Raw genomic sequence first — 16,583 nt, 5'->3', positions numbered from 1 at the left:
TGCCTATTCTTGACTAGCCTAATCCAGAACTAATCCCACTGCCCTGTGGACCGTCCATCACCTGTAATCTCTCTCAAATATTTGTCCAGTTTGATTTAAAGGTTGCAATGGTCTCTGATTCAACCACAAAGCATTTGATTGTCCATAAAGCCATATCTCTTAACTGTTCTCACTCTTATTCATTTTACATAGGTGATGCTTCCTTGATTCCCATTCACAGAATAGTCTTTTCTTATTGACACTATCAAAACCTAATTCTTTTCCATCAGAAGCGCCAACACTTATTGCTGTGCAATCTGGTTTTTGCAGTCTTGTTGGATTTTGTATCATCCTCAATGTAACACCAAATGGTCACTTTGACTTCAGGATTTCCCTCCCCCTGTTTTATGAATAGAATGTAAATGCACAGTTCCAGGATGATATTGGTTCGCATGTTACAAGTTCTGAATTGACTTGTACATGGTGTACTTCATCGCCTGGCATCTGTTGGTTTGGCAAAATATATTTAAAACTTCACGTAACATTTTGTGTCATGTTGAGTGAACTGGTTGGCCTGGAAGGTGAATCAGACACGCACAGATATGCATGCACGCATGATTAGTGCCATCATTGATGAAATGTGGTGTGATGCCACTGGTATATTGTCATAACAGATGGCCGACCACTAAAAATTATATTAAATAATCTGCCTGTTGTATAAGATTGAGCATTGTACTAAGGCATTGCATGGGTCATCCCAGAGGACCTCTGTGCGTTATGTGCATTTTTTTTGCTGCAAAGTGCAAGGGGAGAGAATTCCCCATCTGTGGGAATATTGAGAAATAAGTTTAACTAAAATGCAATTTATGGCAATTCCTGGGGATGTTATATTTGTATTTCTTGACCACCTTTTCTATCTGTCCCCAAAACAGTCATGAGCTGACCTCCTGAACCTCTGTCAGTGCAACTCTGTAACTGCTGCTAAAAGGTGCACAAGAATAGCCCAATGACCTTTCTACTGATTCTCCTTTCCTCTGTGCCAGGAAGGGCTTGGTTTTCACTTGCTCAGCTGAGTTGGAACCATGCCTTGCGGAGGACTGCTGGCTCAATGTCATATCTTACCATTCTCTGGTACAAGACATTTTGTTGCCTATGGACATTTTGATTAGGTCTCATGTTAAGTTTGGTGTGGGATGTTGGTGCTCATGCAAATCTCTTCTGTATTTGCCCTTACAGTCATGCAGGATACACATACTGTGGATCTTGTGCTGCTCATGCTTATAAACAAGTGGATCCATCCATTACGTAAGTAAATCTTAAATGCTGGGTCTTCTCCTTTCGTAAATACTGTCTTAAGCAAGGCTAATTTTGAAGGGATGAAGGAGGAACTGAGCAGAATTGGGTGGTGGGAATGGTTAAGTCAATGAAATCTTCCCGCATGTTAGACTTAACAAAATTAAAGAAATTAATGGCGCAGTGATAGCATGGAAACAAAATTGGCTCAGGAACAGAAAGGAGTAGTGGTAAATGATTGTTTTTCTGACTGGAGGAAGGTATATAGTGGATGAAGTGACCGAGTATATTATAGCCAAATTTGCAGATGCTACAAAGATAGGTAGGAAAGCACGTTGTGAGGAGGACTCGGTGTCTGCAAAAACATATAGATAGGTTGTGAGTGGGAAAAAATTTGGCCTGGACTATAATGTGGGAAAATGTGAGATTGTCCACTTTGGCAGGAAAAATAGAAAAGATGATTATTTAAATAGAGAGAGACTGCAGAATGCTTTGGTACAGAGGGATCTTGGTGCCCTTGTACGTTAATCATGAAAAGTCGGTATGCATGTCCAGCAAGTAATCAGGAAGGCAAATGGAATGTTGGCCTTTATTGCAAGGGGCATGGAGTATAAAAGTAGGGAAGTGTTGTTAGCATTGTATAGGTCATTGGTGAGACTGCAGCTAAAGTACTGCATATAGTTTTGGTCTCCTTAGCTAAGGAGGGATATACTTGCATTGAAAGCAGTTCAGAGAAGGTTTACTAGGCTGATTCCTGGGATGAAGGGGTTGTCTTATGAGGAAAGATTGAGCAGGTTGGGTCTATACTCGGAGTTTAGAAAAATGAGGTGTGATCTTATTGAAGCATATAAGTTCTGAGGGAGCTTGACATGCTACATGCTGAGAGGATGTTTCCCTACATGGGGTAATCGAGAACTAGGGAGCACAGTTTCAAACTAAGGTGTCTCTCTTTTGAGATGGAGATGAGGAGGAATTTCTTTGAGGGTCATTAATCTCTGGAGTTTTCTTCCCCAGAGAGCAGTGGAGGCTGGGTCATTGAATATATTCAAGGCCAAGTTAGACAGATTTTTGATGTACAAGGGTTATTGGTGGGGTGGCAGGCTTGAGTGATTGAGTAGCCTCCTCCTATTATGATTTTACTGAGAGGAAAAGCAAGTTGGAGATGGGTGGGAATTTGCAAGGATGGTGGGGGAAAGGCTAGATTTTTTGAAGACAGTAGATTTGAAGGAGAGAGGGACCCTTGAAGAGTAAGAGCCATTAACAATATCGGCTAACATGGGACCAGGAGAGGAGGTTTGGTGGTCAGCTTAGTGAGGACAGGGTCAGGAGGTGGGTCAGCTCGAAGAAGGCATCAGAGGAGATGGAAGAGAAACTAGAGAAAGAGTTCAGGGCTCAGGCAGGGAGGAACTTTAGGCGAAGTTTGGCCTTGTGGGTTATTGTAAGAGAGGAGCGTGGCAGAGGCAGCTGATCAGATGGTCTCAATCTTAGTGACAAAGAAGTCCATGAATTCCTTGCATTGATTTGTGGAGGTGAGAATGGATGAACTGCATTAATTGGTGGTGAGATGGAGGAGTTTAAGATGGTTTGCAGTAAAGAAGCTTGGAGTTATCTTTGCATTCCAGGATGATTCTGGAATAGTGAGCAGTTTTAGTAGGTGAGAATGGGACCAGATAGTGTTTGATGTGGTCCAGCCAGATCTGGCAGTGGATGGCTAAACCAGTTGTCTGCTATATCCTTTCAAGCCTGTGTCCCTTGGACATAAGGAAGCAGAGATGAGGGCCATACTGGGGGAATTGCCAAGGTGTGAGAGAGTAATGGTTTTACTGGGGACTAAGCCATCAAAGGTGGAGGCAAATCAGTAGTGTATGACCCTCTTCCTGGTCTAAATGTTCTAGCCTTTACTCTGGGTATTATGGAACACAACAACTTGGATACTGTTCCACGAGACGTGGACCACATTTATTACACAACTCAGCAATAGTATGTACTCGGGCTAATACCGGTTGCTTAGCAGTCCTGCGAACCGGATTCTGACTTGGTCAATCCGCCGATGAATCTGCCTTGCACAACTTCCGGATGGCTGCCCACGCCACTTTAACCACTGCAGCAAAGATGCTGCTTTGGGCTCGCTCTTTATACCTTTTTTGCTATGATTCTGTTCCATATAAGGTAAAAATCTGTTTATAACTCCTTCAATTGGTCTGCAATTACCACACTGTCCTTTTCAAAACAAGACAATTACTTCATCACCACTGGTGGTGGCCAACTTGGGGCTCATGCAGGAATTTCAAGACCCACTGCTTCAGATAACAAAGTTTCTCTGCTTTGTTCTCTCTAGCACTGTTATCCACCTCCAGTCTGGTACAGACAGACATTTTGTTTAGCTCTTAATGAGCAAGGCCTGGATCTCTTCCCGGATGCTAGCACTTTTTCAGTTTAATTAGTTTTGCAGACCTTGCTATTTCTGACTAGGCACTGTCATGACCAGAACTGACCCATTTGCCTTGCGTTTTCAAGCCCACAATACAATTAATTGGATGTCTTTGGTCTGGGTACTTTGCTCCATTTTTGCCACCATGAGGCAGACTCCACAAACTCAGGACTCCACCACAACTGGTCTACATTGATTAATACAAAAGAAATAAGAGAACAGTTACATGGTTAAAAGGTTAAAATAATACATTGGCTTACAGTAGTTGCAGAAATGTGGTGAATGGAGGGCCAAAGGCTAGATAGTTGGGACTTTGAAAAGATAGTTGTAAGGGAATTTGGGGGAGAGTTTTTTTTTATTCCAGGGTCATACAGAAAGAGGTTTGGTTGAGGTGTGGAAGGGGGATTTGGGTGGAGAATGATACAAGGAAGTGATCGGAGATGGCCTTATCTGTGATTGATACAATGGGACGAGCAAGCCCACATGAGATGCCGAGGTCAGTAGGGTGGCCGTGAATATATAACTACTGATTTGTCAAGCCCCCTGTCTATTGCTCAACGACTGTTTGGATAAGATCATCGTCTGCGACACTCAGCTACTCATTGGATTAAGTCCCCTATCTATCGCTCAACTGCCTCCCTTTTTAAAGATAATACAGCAAAAATAGATTGTGCTTTAAATCAAAAATAAATTTTTTTTGGAACCAGTGTCTTTTTTAAAAAGAACAACTAGCATACTGAACAAAATCAGAAACATGTTTTAGGGAAAGGAAATCCCAGTTGATTAGCTTTGCTACTAGTATGTGTAAGTAACTACAGTCAATCTTGTGCCTCAGTGTGGAGCAGGTGATAACGGAAATTTTACAGTGGCTGCTGTTTAGTAGAAAAAACAATGGTAATTTCCTTTCGCTAGATCACTCCCAACAGGGAATGCAGCACATAAGAGTTGGAAAGGTATGCCCTATTCTGCTTAAAAACAGTACAAGGTCAGTTTAGGATCCGCTCCAGTTCCAAATGCTGTTGGAGCATTTCTGGAATTGTTATTGCAGTAATAATGTCATGTGCAACTATTGCCAGTGCATTCCTCAGTTAGGTAGTTGGACATTAAAATGAACTCTTCTGATCGCTGTTTAAATTTCTCCCATTGTGTGAACCTCTGATGCATAATCTTTCCTCTTGAAGTTGGTAGAGTACTCCAGCAAATTAAGCCTCACTGACAGTTAATAAAAGGCCCCTTGATGTGTAACAGTGGAAGTGTCCCTTTAATTTTCATTTGCCCGCAAGTGTGGAATGCTTTGTGCTGGCTTGATGATCTGTGGAGGAGCATGTCAGAGAATTAAACATGTGTTTATCTGTGGGGTACATCAAACAGTTCACATGACCTGTCTTTGCAAAGAGGATCAGTGGAGATCTATCTGTGGGTGGTAGGGTGGGGGTAGACTGGGTAGGTTAGTAAACAGATTAAATTTCAAAAGGAGGGCAGGATATTTTACTCGTCATTTGTTTTTCTTGTTTCCATTTTCTCTCACCCTCGACATTTTCATCAATAAAAATCGCTGACCTGTGTTTTCTGTACCAATTGTATTTGTTCTGTACCCACATACCCCCACCTCCTCTTACAGTCTGGATGTACATTCATTGCTGTCTGGGTTTGTGCAGGTAGCTATTTTCAGTGCAGCAGTCACATGCTTGAAGAGAATGAATGGCGGGGCTGAATTCGGGTGTAGTGAGATTATGCTGCAGATCAAAATTTGGACGTTTGCAGCAGCATGCATTCTGTCATTTGCCAAACCCAAGTTGCCACATTTTTCCATCTGTGCAATGGCTCAAACTATTCCTAATTGGGTATGAAGGAATGGGTAGTCATTTTAATACATATGGAAAATAACATTCAAACTGGTTTCTCACTGCTGGGTAAAACCTTTCCACAATCCCGCTCTAGATACTGGGTGAAAACAGCCAGCATCCGAGTTCTGACCAGAAGCATCTTTAAGTCATTTTAGCACATTGTTATTACAGCATTGATGGATTAGTCATTATACAGCATTTGGCCTTTCCTACTGTAGGCAACAAACAAGCAATTGGAGTCGAGAGGTGGGGTGGGGGGACGTTCGGGATTAGGTCTCTAGCTTCTTGAGGTGTACAAAATCATGAGAGGTATAGACAGGGTGGATAGCAAGAAGCTTTTTCCCAGAGTGGGGGATTCAATTACTAGGGGTCACGAGTTCAAAGTGAGAGGGGAAAAGTTTAGGGGGGAATATGCGTGGAAAGTTCTTTACGCAGAGGGTGGTGGGTGCCTGGAACGCATTGCCAGCGGAGGTGGTAGACGCGGGCACGATGGCGTCTTTTAAGATGTATTTAGACAGATACATGAATGGGCAGGAAGCAAAGATACAGACCCTTAGAAAATAGGCGACAGGTTTAGATAGAGAATCTGGATCGGCGCAGGCTTGGAGGGCCGAAGGGCCTGTTCCTGTGCTGTAATTTTCTTTGTTCGTTCTTAATTTAACTATATCTGAACTCACCCAGTGTTTGCTTAACATCAACTGGATTTAAACACTTCAGGATAAGACCTGTTAAATCACATGGTTTAATGTTCCTGAATTTATAAAAGTGATTCTCCGACATACCTGGAACATGGGAGATTTGTCAGTAATATATTAAAATCAGTACATCTGCATTCATTTTGTCTGTCGTACACAATAGCCATTAAAACTAATGGCATTTTGTGGTGAGGACTGAAGACAGTAGCTTTAGTCTTACCAGTATTTGGTTGGAGGAATTTTCTGCTCATCCAGTGCTGGATGTTGGCAGTCTGACAAATTGGAGACAGTGGAGGGGTCAAGAGAGGACATGAGTTAGAGCTGGGTGTTGTTAGTGTACATGTGAAAACTGACTTTGTGTTTTTCAGATATTGCCGGGGAGCAGCATGTAGATGAGAAACAGGAGGAGGCCAAAGGATAGAACTTTGGCGGCGGGGGGGGGTAAATGGGAAAACACCAGAGGTAGCAGTGTGGGAGGAAGAGCAGAAGCTATTCTCTAGCTACAACTGTATAGATGAGAATGGATCTAGGTGAATGCAATCACACCCAGCTGGATGATGGTGGAGAGGTGTTAGAGGATTGCATTGTCAATCCATGTTAAAAGCTGCAGACAGGTCAAGAAGGACGAGCAGGGATAGTTTAACTTTGTCACAGTCACATAGGATGTCATTTATGACTTTCAGAGCCGCTTCGGTGCTATGGAAGGAGTGGAAACCTGATTGGAGGAATTCAAACGTGGAGTTCTAGGAAAGGTCAGCACGGATTTGGGAGGTGCCAACACATTCAAGGACTTTGAAGAGGATCAGTTGTGGGCTAGGATGGAGAGATCAGAGTTTTTTTTTGGGAGGGGTGATGACAGCTTATTTGAAGGAGAGGGAGGCAGTACCTCAAGAGGGAACAGTTAACAATATCCGCTAACGGAGTTAGGAAGGTTAATTGGGTGATTAGTGGGAATAGGGTTGAGCGAGCAGGAGGTGGGGCTTGTGGACAAGTTGAGCTTGGCAAGGGCATGAGAGAAGGTAGGAAATAAACTAGGGAAAGGTTTGAGGCTATGGCGGGGGGAATCAGGAAGTTTGGCCTAGTGGCTATGGGAAGGGAGGGAAACAGCTGCTCAGACGATCTTAATCTTGGTGACAAAGAAGTCCATGAGCTCCTTGCACTTGGTGGTAAGGGTGGAGGACACAGAGGCAAGGGGTTTAAAGGTCCAGTTTGCTGTAGAGAAAAGAAGCTGGAGGTTATCTTTGCATTCCAGGAGTGATCCTGGAATAGTGAGCAGTTTTGGCAAATGAGAGCAGGTCTCTGTACTGCTGTATGTGGTCCAGCCGAGATGGTGAATGGCTAAATCAGTTTTCTGCCATATCCTTTCAAGTCTGCATCCCTTGGACTTGAAGGAATGGAGATTAGGGCCATACTAGGGGAAATAGCCAGAGTGAGAGAGTAATTGTTTTAATGGGGTCTAAAGCATCAAAGGTGGAGGTGAGGGCGTGGTTGAACAGATCAGTTGCTGAAATGATGTGGTGAATGGAGGGCTGAATACCATACAGTTGGGGTTTTGAAAGTGCAGTTGTAGAATTGGGGCTGGGGCAGTTACAGAAGGAAATTGGGTTGGGAGGGGGATGTGGGTGCAGAGTGATACAAGGAAGTGATCAGAGATGACCTTGCCTGCGATTGACTCGGTGGAAGTAGCAGGACCATGTGAGATGGCAAGGTCAAGAAGATGGGCGTGAATATAGTTTGGGGAGTTTATATGGAGGGAGAGATTGAGAGGATAGAGGGTGGTGAATGCAGAAGAGAGCACCGTGTATTATTTTGAAATCTCAAGATGAGAAGTTGCGAGGCACAGAAGCTGAGGGAGGGGAACAGTGAAGATACTTTGAGAAGATTTTTATGGTGCTTGGGTGGGCAGTAGAGAATGAGGATTTTAAGTGAGAAGGGTGGAAGAAGATGATGTGCTGAAGAGGAGAAAATGTCAGGAGCAAGGGGGACAGACAAAAGTATTAATTGGTGATAAGAGCCTACCTCTATGACTAGTTGGAAGGGGTAGCTTTATTTAAGAGGAAGGTGTTATCACCTCTCAGCCAGGTTCTGTCAAGGCCATGTGTCAATGCAGTCAACCACAATGAGCTCGTGGATGGCAAGGGCCTTGCTCACAAGTCAACAGATATTCTGGAGGGAGATGCGGAGAAGGGCCGTGTTAGTTGATCTGTTGGTAGAGTCCACAGCGTCAGCACTGGGAGTGAGGAGTTGAACAGGAAAGATTAGCAGGACAAGCCCCCAGCAAAGGCACTGGGCAGGAAGGTCAGCAAGAGAGCAGGATGGGGCAGTTGGGGTTCTGCTCATAATGTAAGTAGACACAGGAGTAAGCCTTTTGGTCCTTCAAGCCTGCTCTGCCATTCAGTAAGATTGTGGCCGATGATCTCAACTTCACCTTCCTGCACTATTCCCATATCCCTTGATTCCCTTAGTATTCAAGAATCTACTGATTTCTGTCTTTATTTTATTTATTTATTGATACAGCACTGAAACAGGCCCTTCGGCCCACCGAGTCTGTGCCGACCATCAACCACCCATTTATACTAATCCTACATTAATCCCATATTCCTACCCCATCCCCACCTTCCCTCAATTCCCCTACCACCTACCTATACTAGGGGAAATTTATAATGGCCAATTTACCTATCAACCTGCAAGTCTTTGGCTGTGGGAGGAAACCGGAGCACCCGGCGAAAACCCACGCGGTCACAGGGAGAACTTGCAAACTCCGCTCAGGCAGTGCTCAGAATTGAACCTGGGTCGCTGGAGCTGTGAGGCTGTGGTGCTAACCACTGCGCCACTGTGCCACCCATATACTCAATGCATATACTCCATGACAGAGCATCCACAGCTCTGAGATTAAGAATTCCAAAGATTCACAACTCTGAGTGAAGAAATTTCTTCACTCAATCTCAGTCCTAAATGGCTAACCCCTTATTCTGAGACTATGGCCGCTAGTTCTAGACTTTCCAGCCAGGGAAATCATCATCCCAGCCCTGTCAAGCCCCTTAACAATTTTATATGTTTCAATGACATCAGTTCTCATTTTTTTAAACCCCAGAGAATATAGGCCTAATCTACTCTATCTCCTCATAGGACAATCCCCTCAATTCCAGGAATCAGTCTAGCGAATCGTCGTTGCACTCTGTCTAAGGCAAGTATATCCTTCCTTTGGAAATGAGACAAACTACAGTATTTTAGGGGTGATCTCACCAAGGCCCTATATAATTGCAATAAGACATCTTTAATCTTCACCACTCCTTTTGTAATAGATACTAAAGTACCATTTTCTTTCCTATTTACTTACTGTACCTGCATTAACTGTGATTTGTGTGCAAAGTCACCCAGGTCTCTCTGAACACCAACATTACCCAGTCTCTCTCCATTTTAAAACACAAATTCTGCTCTTCAGTTTTCTCACCAGAGTGGATAACTTCACATTTCTCCATGTTATAATCACAGAATAGTTACAGGTGCAGAAGGAGGCCATTCAGCCCATCGTGTCTGCACTGGCTCGCTGAAAGAGCAATTCCCTCGGTTCCATTCCCCTACTTTCTCCCCATAAACTTGCACATTCTTCCTTTTCATATAACAGTCTAATTCTCTTTTGAATGCTTCAATTGAACCTGCCTCCACCACATTCTCAGGCAGCGCATTCCAGACCTTAACCACTCGCTGCGTAAAAAAAGCTTTTCCTCACGTCACTTTTGCTTCGCTTACAAAATACTTTAAATCTGTGCCCTCTCGTTCTCTATCCTTTCACAAGTGGGAACAGTTTCTCTCTATCTGCTCTGTCCAGACCCCTCATGATTTTGAATACCTCTATCAAATCACCTCTCTGCCTTCTCTTCAAGGAAAGCAGTCCTAATTTCTCCAGTCTATCTTCACAACTGAAATTCCTCATCCCTGGAACCATTTTCGTGAATCTTTTCTGTACTATCTCCAATGCCCTCACGTCTTTCCTCAAGTGTGGTGCCCAGACTTGGATGCAGTACTCCAGCTGAGGCTGAATTAGTGTCTTATACAATTTCAACATAACTTCTTGCTCTTGTACTCTATGCCCCTATTAATAAAGCTCAGGATACTGTATGCTTTATTAACCACTCTCTTAACCTGTCCTGCCACCTTCAATGACTTATGCACATATACACCTGGGTCCCTCTGCTCCTGCACCCCCTTTAGAATTGTACCCTTTATTCTATATTGTCTCTCTATGTTCTTCCTAGCAAAATAAATCACTTCACATTACTCTGCATTGAACTTCATCTGCCACCTGTCTGCCCATTCCACCAACTTCTCTATGTCCTTTTGAAGTTTCACAATATCCTCCTCACAATTCACAATGCTTCCAAGTTTTGTATTGTCTGCAAACTTTGAAATTGTGCCCTGTACACCAAGGTCTAGGTCATTAATATATATCTGGAAAAGCAAGGGTCCCAACAGATCCCTGGGGAACTCCACTACAAACCTCCTTCCAGCCTGAAAGGAGAGCCACTGAGGGAAGCTGTTTACTTGTCTAAGAGCAAGTCATGCCTAGCCCGGGAGCAGGAGACTAGGAAGATCGAGGAGTGCTGAAGGGTCGGGATTTGGGAGGCCAAAGTACCCAAGAGGGGAGAAATAAAAGGAGGCATGACTACAGGAGTGGGATCTGGTTTTGGGGGGCCAGGGGAAGGGGCGAAAAGATGGAAGTGAAATAGGAGGAGAAAAAAGTGGAAATATAAGTGATGTCTGGAGCGGCAGCCAAAACATGCATGCAAATGGACATGGTGTAAACTTGAGTTATGCGGACCTGATTACGTAGTAATGATTAAGATACGTAAAACCCTGAGTAAAATAGAGAATAAAAAGACAATAATAGGAGGGGGTCAAGAGTTAGTCAAAGGTCCTGTAGTGGGACAAAGCTGACATATAGGGTGGCATCAGCATGGAGTATAGACTATCTGTTGTCTAAGTCTGGAGACAGGTGCAGTGGGCGAGTGACGCTCAGAAGCTATTTGGAGGGTAGAGCATCATCAGATGCCTTGGGGATATTTCTACAGGAACAAAGTTCCAGGCATTGTGCAGAATCAGTTGTAGGGCAGAAAAAATGGTGACGACGTTTGAGGTCACCATAAGATCCAGAAGTGATGGCGAAATGTACTGGATACCGAACCAGACTTTAGCTGAAGCTGAAAAGCCAGTAGACCAGTCACAGACTCAGCAGTAACAGCAGCGATGTAGGGGGAAGGGCTGTTAGCTGATCAACGTTACTCCAAAATTTAAGCAACTGAGCAGCAGATCAGAGATGCAGTGACAGAGTCTTGTAATGTATTCCAGTGCAGAAGTGTAGTCTTGATATCCAGAGAAGTCCAAGAAGTTGAAAGCCAAATTTGAGAAAAGATCCAGTGTTCACTGAGAGAAGCAAGAGCAGGCATGGCTGGAAGTTGGGCAGTGTGGTTGAAACAATCAGTTAACTCGTAGTAAGGGCTAAAATGCACCCACTATTAGAGCCAGGAGAACTTAAATAGTGGAAGAGGAGAGATTGGGGTAGGTAGGGCAAAGGAGAGCAGCAGATGCCAAGGTTAGAGATGCACAGTAAGAAGCTCCCTCGGGAGTTGACCACCCAGGAGCCATCTTGAATCGGGTGAATCATTTGGCCAGCTGAGAGTGGAGCTTGAATTGCTTAAAGCCCCATATATTGCATCATCTTTCTCCCCACTTTTTGTAGGTAGCATTAATTTGAGATGAAAAGCTGAATTGCTGAAATTAACAATGGCATTTTTTCCTTTACCCCGCCAAACTTCCCTTTTGTAGAGGCTGGAGGAGTCAGCAACTTCTGACTGCTCTCGCTTTTGTATCTTTGTGGTTTTATCAGCAAGCGTCGACTGACTGATAACATCATGACTGGACCTGTATCCACCATTGACATTGACTTTATTCTGATTTACTCTGATCAGGCCCTTAAGCTATTCTATTTCGTGACGAGCAGCATGATCCTTGAGCATATTCTAAAGCTGTTCCAAAGTGTGCTCTGCAGTTTGTTGGCATCCTTCCATCTATAAAAGGTGATGGACACGCAGCAAACAATCCATTTAGGTGGAGTGACTTGGTACACCTTTGCTGATGGCTGTGAAGGCCAGTCCTTGAGAGGCAGGTTCTGCCACTAGTGCTGCACGTGAAGCTGCCAACTGACAGAGTTGTTGTTTTTGATGTTGGCGCCCGTTGCCAAGCTGCTGTAGCAACTGGTCGTCATGGTAGTGCACGCCAGTCCACCGGATGTGTCGCAATTTCCCTCTTTCACCAGCTAGTGACTCCTGGGTCCGATAGTCGACATACAGGGCCTTAATGTTGCGTTTGCAAGCATCTTTGAAATGGAGCTTTGGGCGTCCCACTTGTTGCCTGGCCCCAGCTACCTCACCATACCGAAGGTCCTTGGGTATGCAACTGTCTTCTATCCTGCAGACGTGTCTGATCTACCGAAGCCGCCTCTGTTTGATTAGTGCCAACACACTTGGGAGCTCTGCCTTTGGGAGGACTGCCACATTTGTGATTTTTGTCCTGCAGTATGATATTTGAAAACTGATAGTGCCTCGCTAACTTCTGCCACCTCCCTGCATCAGTGTGCAAAATTGTCTGAGCTTGATCTCTTTCTGGGCTGTACCTATTCTGAGAGGATAAACCTCGTTTAGCTCATGAGAGAGACTCAGGTATTCCAAACTGGGAGTAAGACTGATTAAATAAACTGGATTGGACACATGAGCAGAGTTTAGTGTATTATACCAACCTCCGTCAATCTATATAATCAACATGTATGTGAATTGCTAAAGTCATGTGTAGGACGGGTACTCTCTGTCCCTAAACTTTACTGTCTCTTATCTTTGATTTTTGGTCACACTTTTCTGTTGAGATTTAATATTATTTGCTGTGTTAACATTTCCTATTCAATATTATGTCAACTGTCCTGATAGTTTGGAATGAGTTCCTATAGTCTTTCCCCAACTCTGCCATCTTCTATGTAAAAGATAGCTTGTATTCAACTAACTGTGGGCAACATCTTGGGCACTTGACTAGTTTACTTAAGGCAGAAGAATTCCAGGGGCTTCAAAATGAACATAGGATCAGTGCTGATGCATAGCATCTGAGGAGGAAGCCTAAGATTTTTTGCACCCTGCAAGAAATCAAATTACCCAAGTCCAATTTCCTTTAATGCTCCCAGTTACAGAATGCATATGATTATCTTTGACCTGGATTCAGAAGCTCAATGCAAAGTGGTCAAAGTTGCAGATGATCTTAAATCAGGAGTGGAGTGGGATTGATGGAAGATCTTGGAAATGATAGAATGAGTTGTACAAAGTTAACCCAGAATATTACTGATCGTTTCACTCACCCTATATGATTAAGAATAAGGGGTCAGCCATTTAGAACTAAGGTGAGGAGAAATTTCTTCACTCAGCAAGTTATAAAACTGTGAAAAATTCTGCACCAGTGGGCTGTTGGTGCTCAGTCATTGAGTATATTCAATACTGAGACTTTTGGACATGAAGGAAATCAAGGGATATGGTGGGAAAGTAGAGTTCAGGGGGAAGATCTGTCATGATTTTATTCAAAGCTCGAGGGGCTGTATGGCCTACTCCTGCTTTGACTAATGTTCTTTAAGGGGGGCAGAGGTTCAAACTAGTGAAAAGTGATTTCAGGACTTAATGAACTAATTTTTCTTCATACAAAGAATAATCAATGAAACATCCAGATAGCACAATGGAGGCAAAAACTCAGGAATAATTTCCGAAATAATTAGATGCTGCAGTGGGAGGGCTGTTGCGATCTCACTGGATGGATGAATTTAGATGGGCAGAATGACCTTCCTCATCTGTAATTACCATGTGACCCTGGAGTCTGTGATGCTGAGATCATGAAGTTCAAATCTGGAAAGTGAACAGCACTTGTCATCAATTAACTGCATTCCCAGGGCAGGCACATCTGTCGCCTACAGTAAAGGGCAGGTAACAAAAGATGGGATGTGATCTGTTGCTGATCTCTGCTATGTAACTGACACTGGCTGGGTATTAGTTCTTGTGGAACCGATGGGTATTTTGTAATCATTTGTGTTAAATCAGAATGTGACTGCTCAGATTTACCAGTCAATTTAATTTTCTCACAGACGCAGAGTTTTTATCTTGGGACCATCACACCATGCGCCTCTTTCTCGCTGTGCTCTATCCACTGCAGATATTTATAGAACACCTTTGTATGATCTACGCATCGATCAAAAGAGTAAGTGTCAATGCTTAGATCTTGCTGTTGATATAAAGCAAAGCATTGTATATGGGCTTTTTGACGTATGTGGAACGACTAATGTCAAAATTACCTGCTGCCCTGTTGAATCGGGAATTGAGTTTCCTTTGAAATTTGTCACTTGCCATTCTGCCCACTCTGAGGAGGTAATGGTATGGGAGATGGGGAAATGCAGTGGTTGTAGTCTACATTGACTTTAGGAAAGTCTTTGACAAGGTACCACATGGGAAATTATTAGAGAAGGTCGAGAATATGGAATTATGGGAGAATTCCAAAATGGATTAAAATTTGGTTAGAAAACAGGAGTTGAGGACAATTTTTCAGAACAGTTGGAAGTTGATAATGTTGTCCCACAGAGTTCTGTTTCGAGGCCATATAAAATATGCATGCGCACATGCACACACATCAATGATCTGATATAGGCCTAGAGAAAGTGATGTTGAAATTGACCAAAATTGGAGGTATAGTTTCTTTAGAAGACCAAAAGGAAGTTGCAAAGGGATATTGATATGGTGTGGATATGGGCTAAAAGGAGGCAGATGGAATTCAATATCTATAATTGTGAGAAGGTACATTTTGTAAAAAGTAGTTATTATACTTTTAATAGAAGTAAGCTTAGTGCAGTGATTGGGGGTACTGGTTCACAGGACATGAACGGCAGCAACTCGAGTTCCACAGTATTACAAAGTATTTTCAGTCCAGAAACAGACCATTCAGCCCAACTAGTCCATGGTTTTTGTTCCACATGCACTTCCTCCCACCCTTCCTCATGTCCTATCAGCATATCCTTTCTATTCTTCACCCCCTCCGCCCCCCTCGTGTGTTTTATCTGTGTCTGTTAGTCTCCTCAACTACTCCTTGTGTAATGAGTTCCATAGTCTAACCAGTCTCTGGGAAAAGAAGTTTCTCCTGAATTCCCGATTGGATTTTTAGTGAATATTTTTTATTAATGGCCCCAAGTTCTGATCTTGCCCACAAATGGAAACCTATATTGAGGAAGAGACAAATTGGAAATAGTATAGAAATACACAAGTCACAACATGAAAACAGGCCATTCAGCCCAACCAGCCCATCTTAAAAACAAACTTGCATTTATATAGCACTTTTCACAACCACTGGACGTCTCAAAGCACTTTACACCCATAAAGTACTTTTGAAGTATAGTCAATATTGTAATGTAGGGAACGCAGCAGCCAATTTGCGCACAGCAAACACCCACAAACATGCGATAATGACCAGACAATATTTTTTTGTGATGTTGATTGAGGGATAAATATTGGTCTGGACACTGGGAAAACTCCTCTGCTCTTCTTTGAAATAGTGCCATGGGATCCTTTACGTCCACTCAAGCAGGCAGATGGGGTCTCGAAAGATGGCACCTCGAGTGTCAGCCTTGACTTTTGTGCTCCAGCCCCGGAGTTGGACCTGAACCCAGAAACTTGTGACTCAGAGGCGTGAGTGCGACCAACTGAGCCACTGCTTACTATTGGCATGATGGGATGTAAAAAAGTTAATGGATTCTAGATTTTATCATAAGAGGAGTAGAATATAAAAGCCAAGAGGTGATGATGAGCCGATATAAAATATTAAGACATCAGTTAGAAAATTTTGTGTAGCATTGAACAGCACACTACAGGAAGGAGACTGAGGCTTTAGAGAAGGTACAATACTAAAGTACTGCATACAGTTCTGGTCACATTATAGGAAGGATGTGATCGCACCAGAGAAGTTACAGAGGAGATTGACGAGGATGTTGCCAGAAATGGAGAAATTTAGCTATGAGGAAAGATTGGATGGGCTGGGATTGTTTTCTTTGAAACAGAGGAGGCTGGGGGGGAGCTTGCCTGAGTGGTCTAGATAGAGTGGATAGGAAGGACCCATTTCCCTTACCAGAGAGGTCAGTAATAAGGGGGAAGGAAGGCAAAGATATAACAACAACTTGTATAATTCCTGTCAGGATGGTGTGTGGCTTGGAGGGAAACTTGCAGGTGGTGGTGGTCCCATGCATTTGCTGTCCTTGTCCTTCTAGGTGGT

At 43.4% G+C, this 16,583-nt stretch overlaps 1 protein-coding gene across 2 annotated transcripts in view; it reads left to right on the top strand.

The window, feature by feature from the left end:
- Positions 1 to 16,583, top strand: part of memo1 (mediator of cell motility 1) — a 46,341-nt gene that overhangs the window by 10,676 nt on the left and 19,082 nt on the right. The window contains exons 3-4 of one of the 2 annotated variants that reach the window (XM_068044425.1): positions 1,216 to 1,284; positions 14,416 to 14,528. In XM_068044425.1, the coding sequence (XP_067900526.1) occupies positions 1,216 to 1,284; positions 14,416 to 14,528 (182 nt within the window). The remainder of the gene's footprint in view (positions 1 to 1,215; positions 1,285 to 14,415; positions 14,529 to 16,583) is intronic. The other variant, XM_068044426.1, reaches the window with a different exon arrangement.

This window comes from Heterodontus francisci, chromosome 13, assembly GCF_036365525.1.
Source record: "Heterodontus francisci isolate sHetFra1 chromosome 13, sHetFra1.hap1, whole genome shotgun sequence".
NCBI classification, from domain to species: domain Eukaryota; kingdom Metazoa; phylum Chordata; class Chondrichthyes; order Heterodontiformes; family Heterodontidae; genus Heterodontus; species Heterodontus francisci.
The sequence above is the reverse complement of the archived record's forward strand: the minus strand, read 5'-3'. Positions and strand labels throughout refer to the sequence as shown.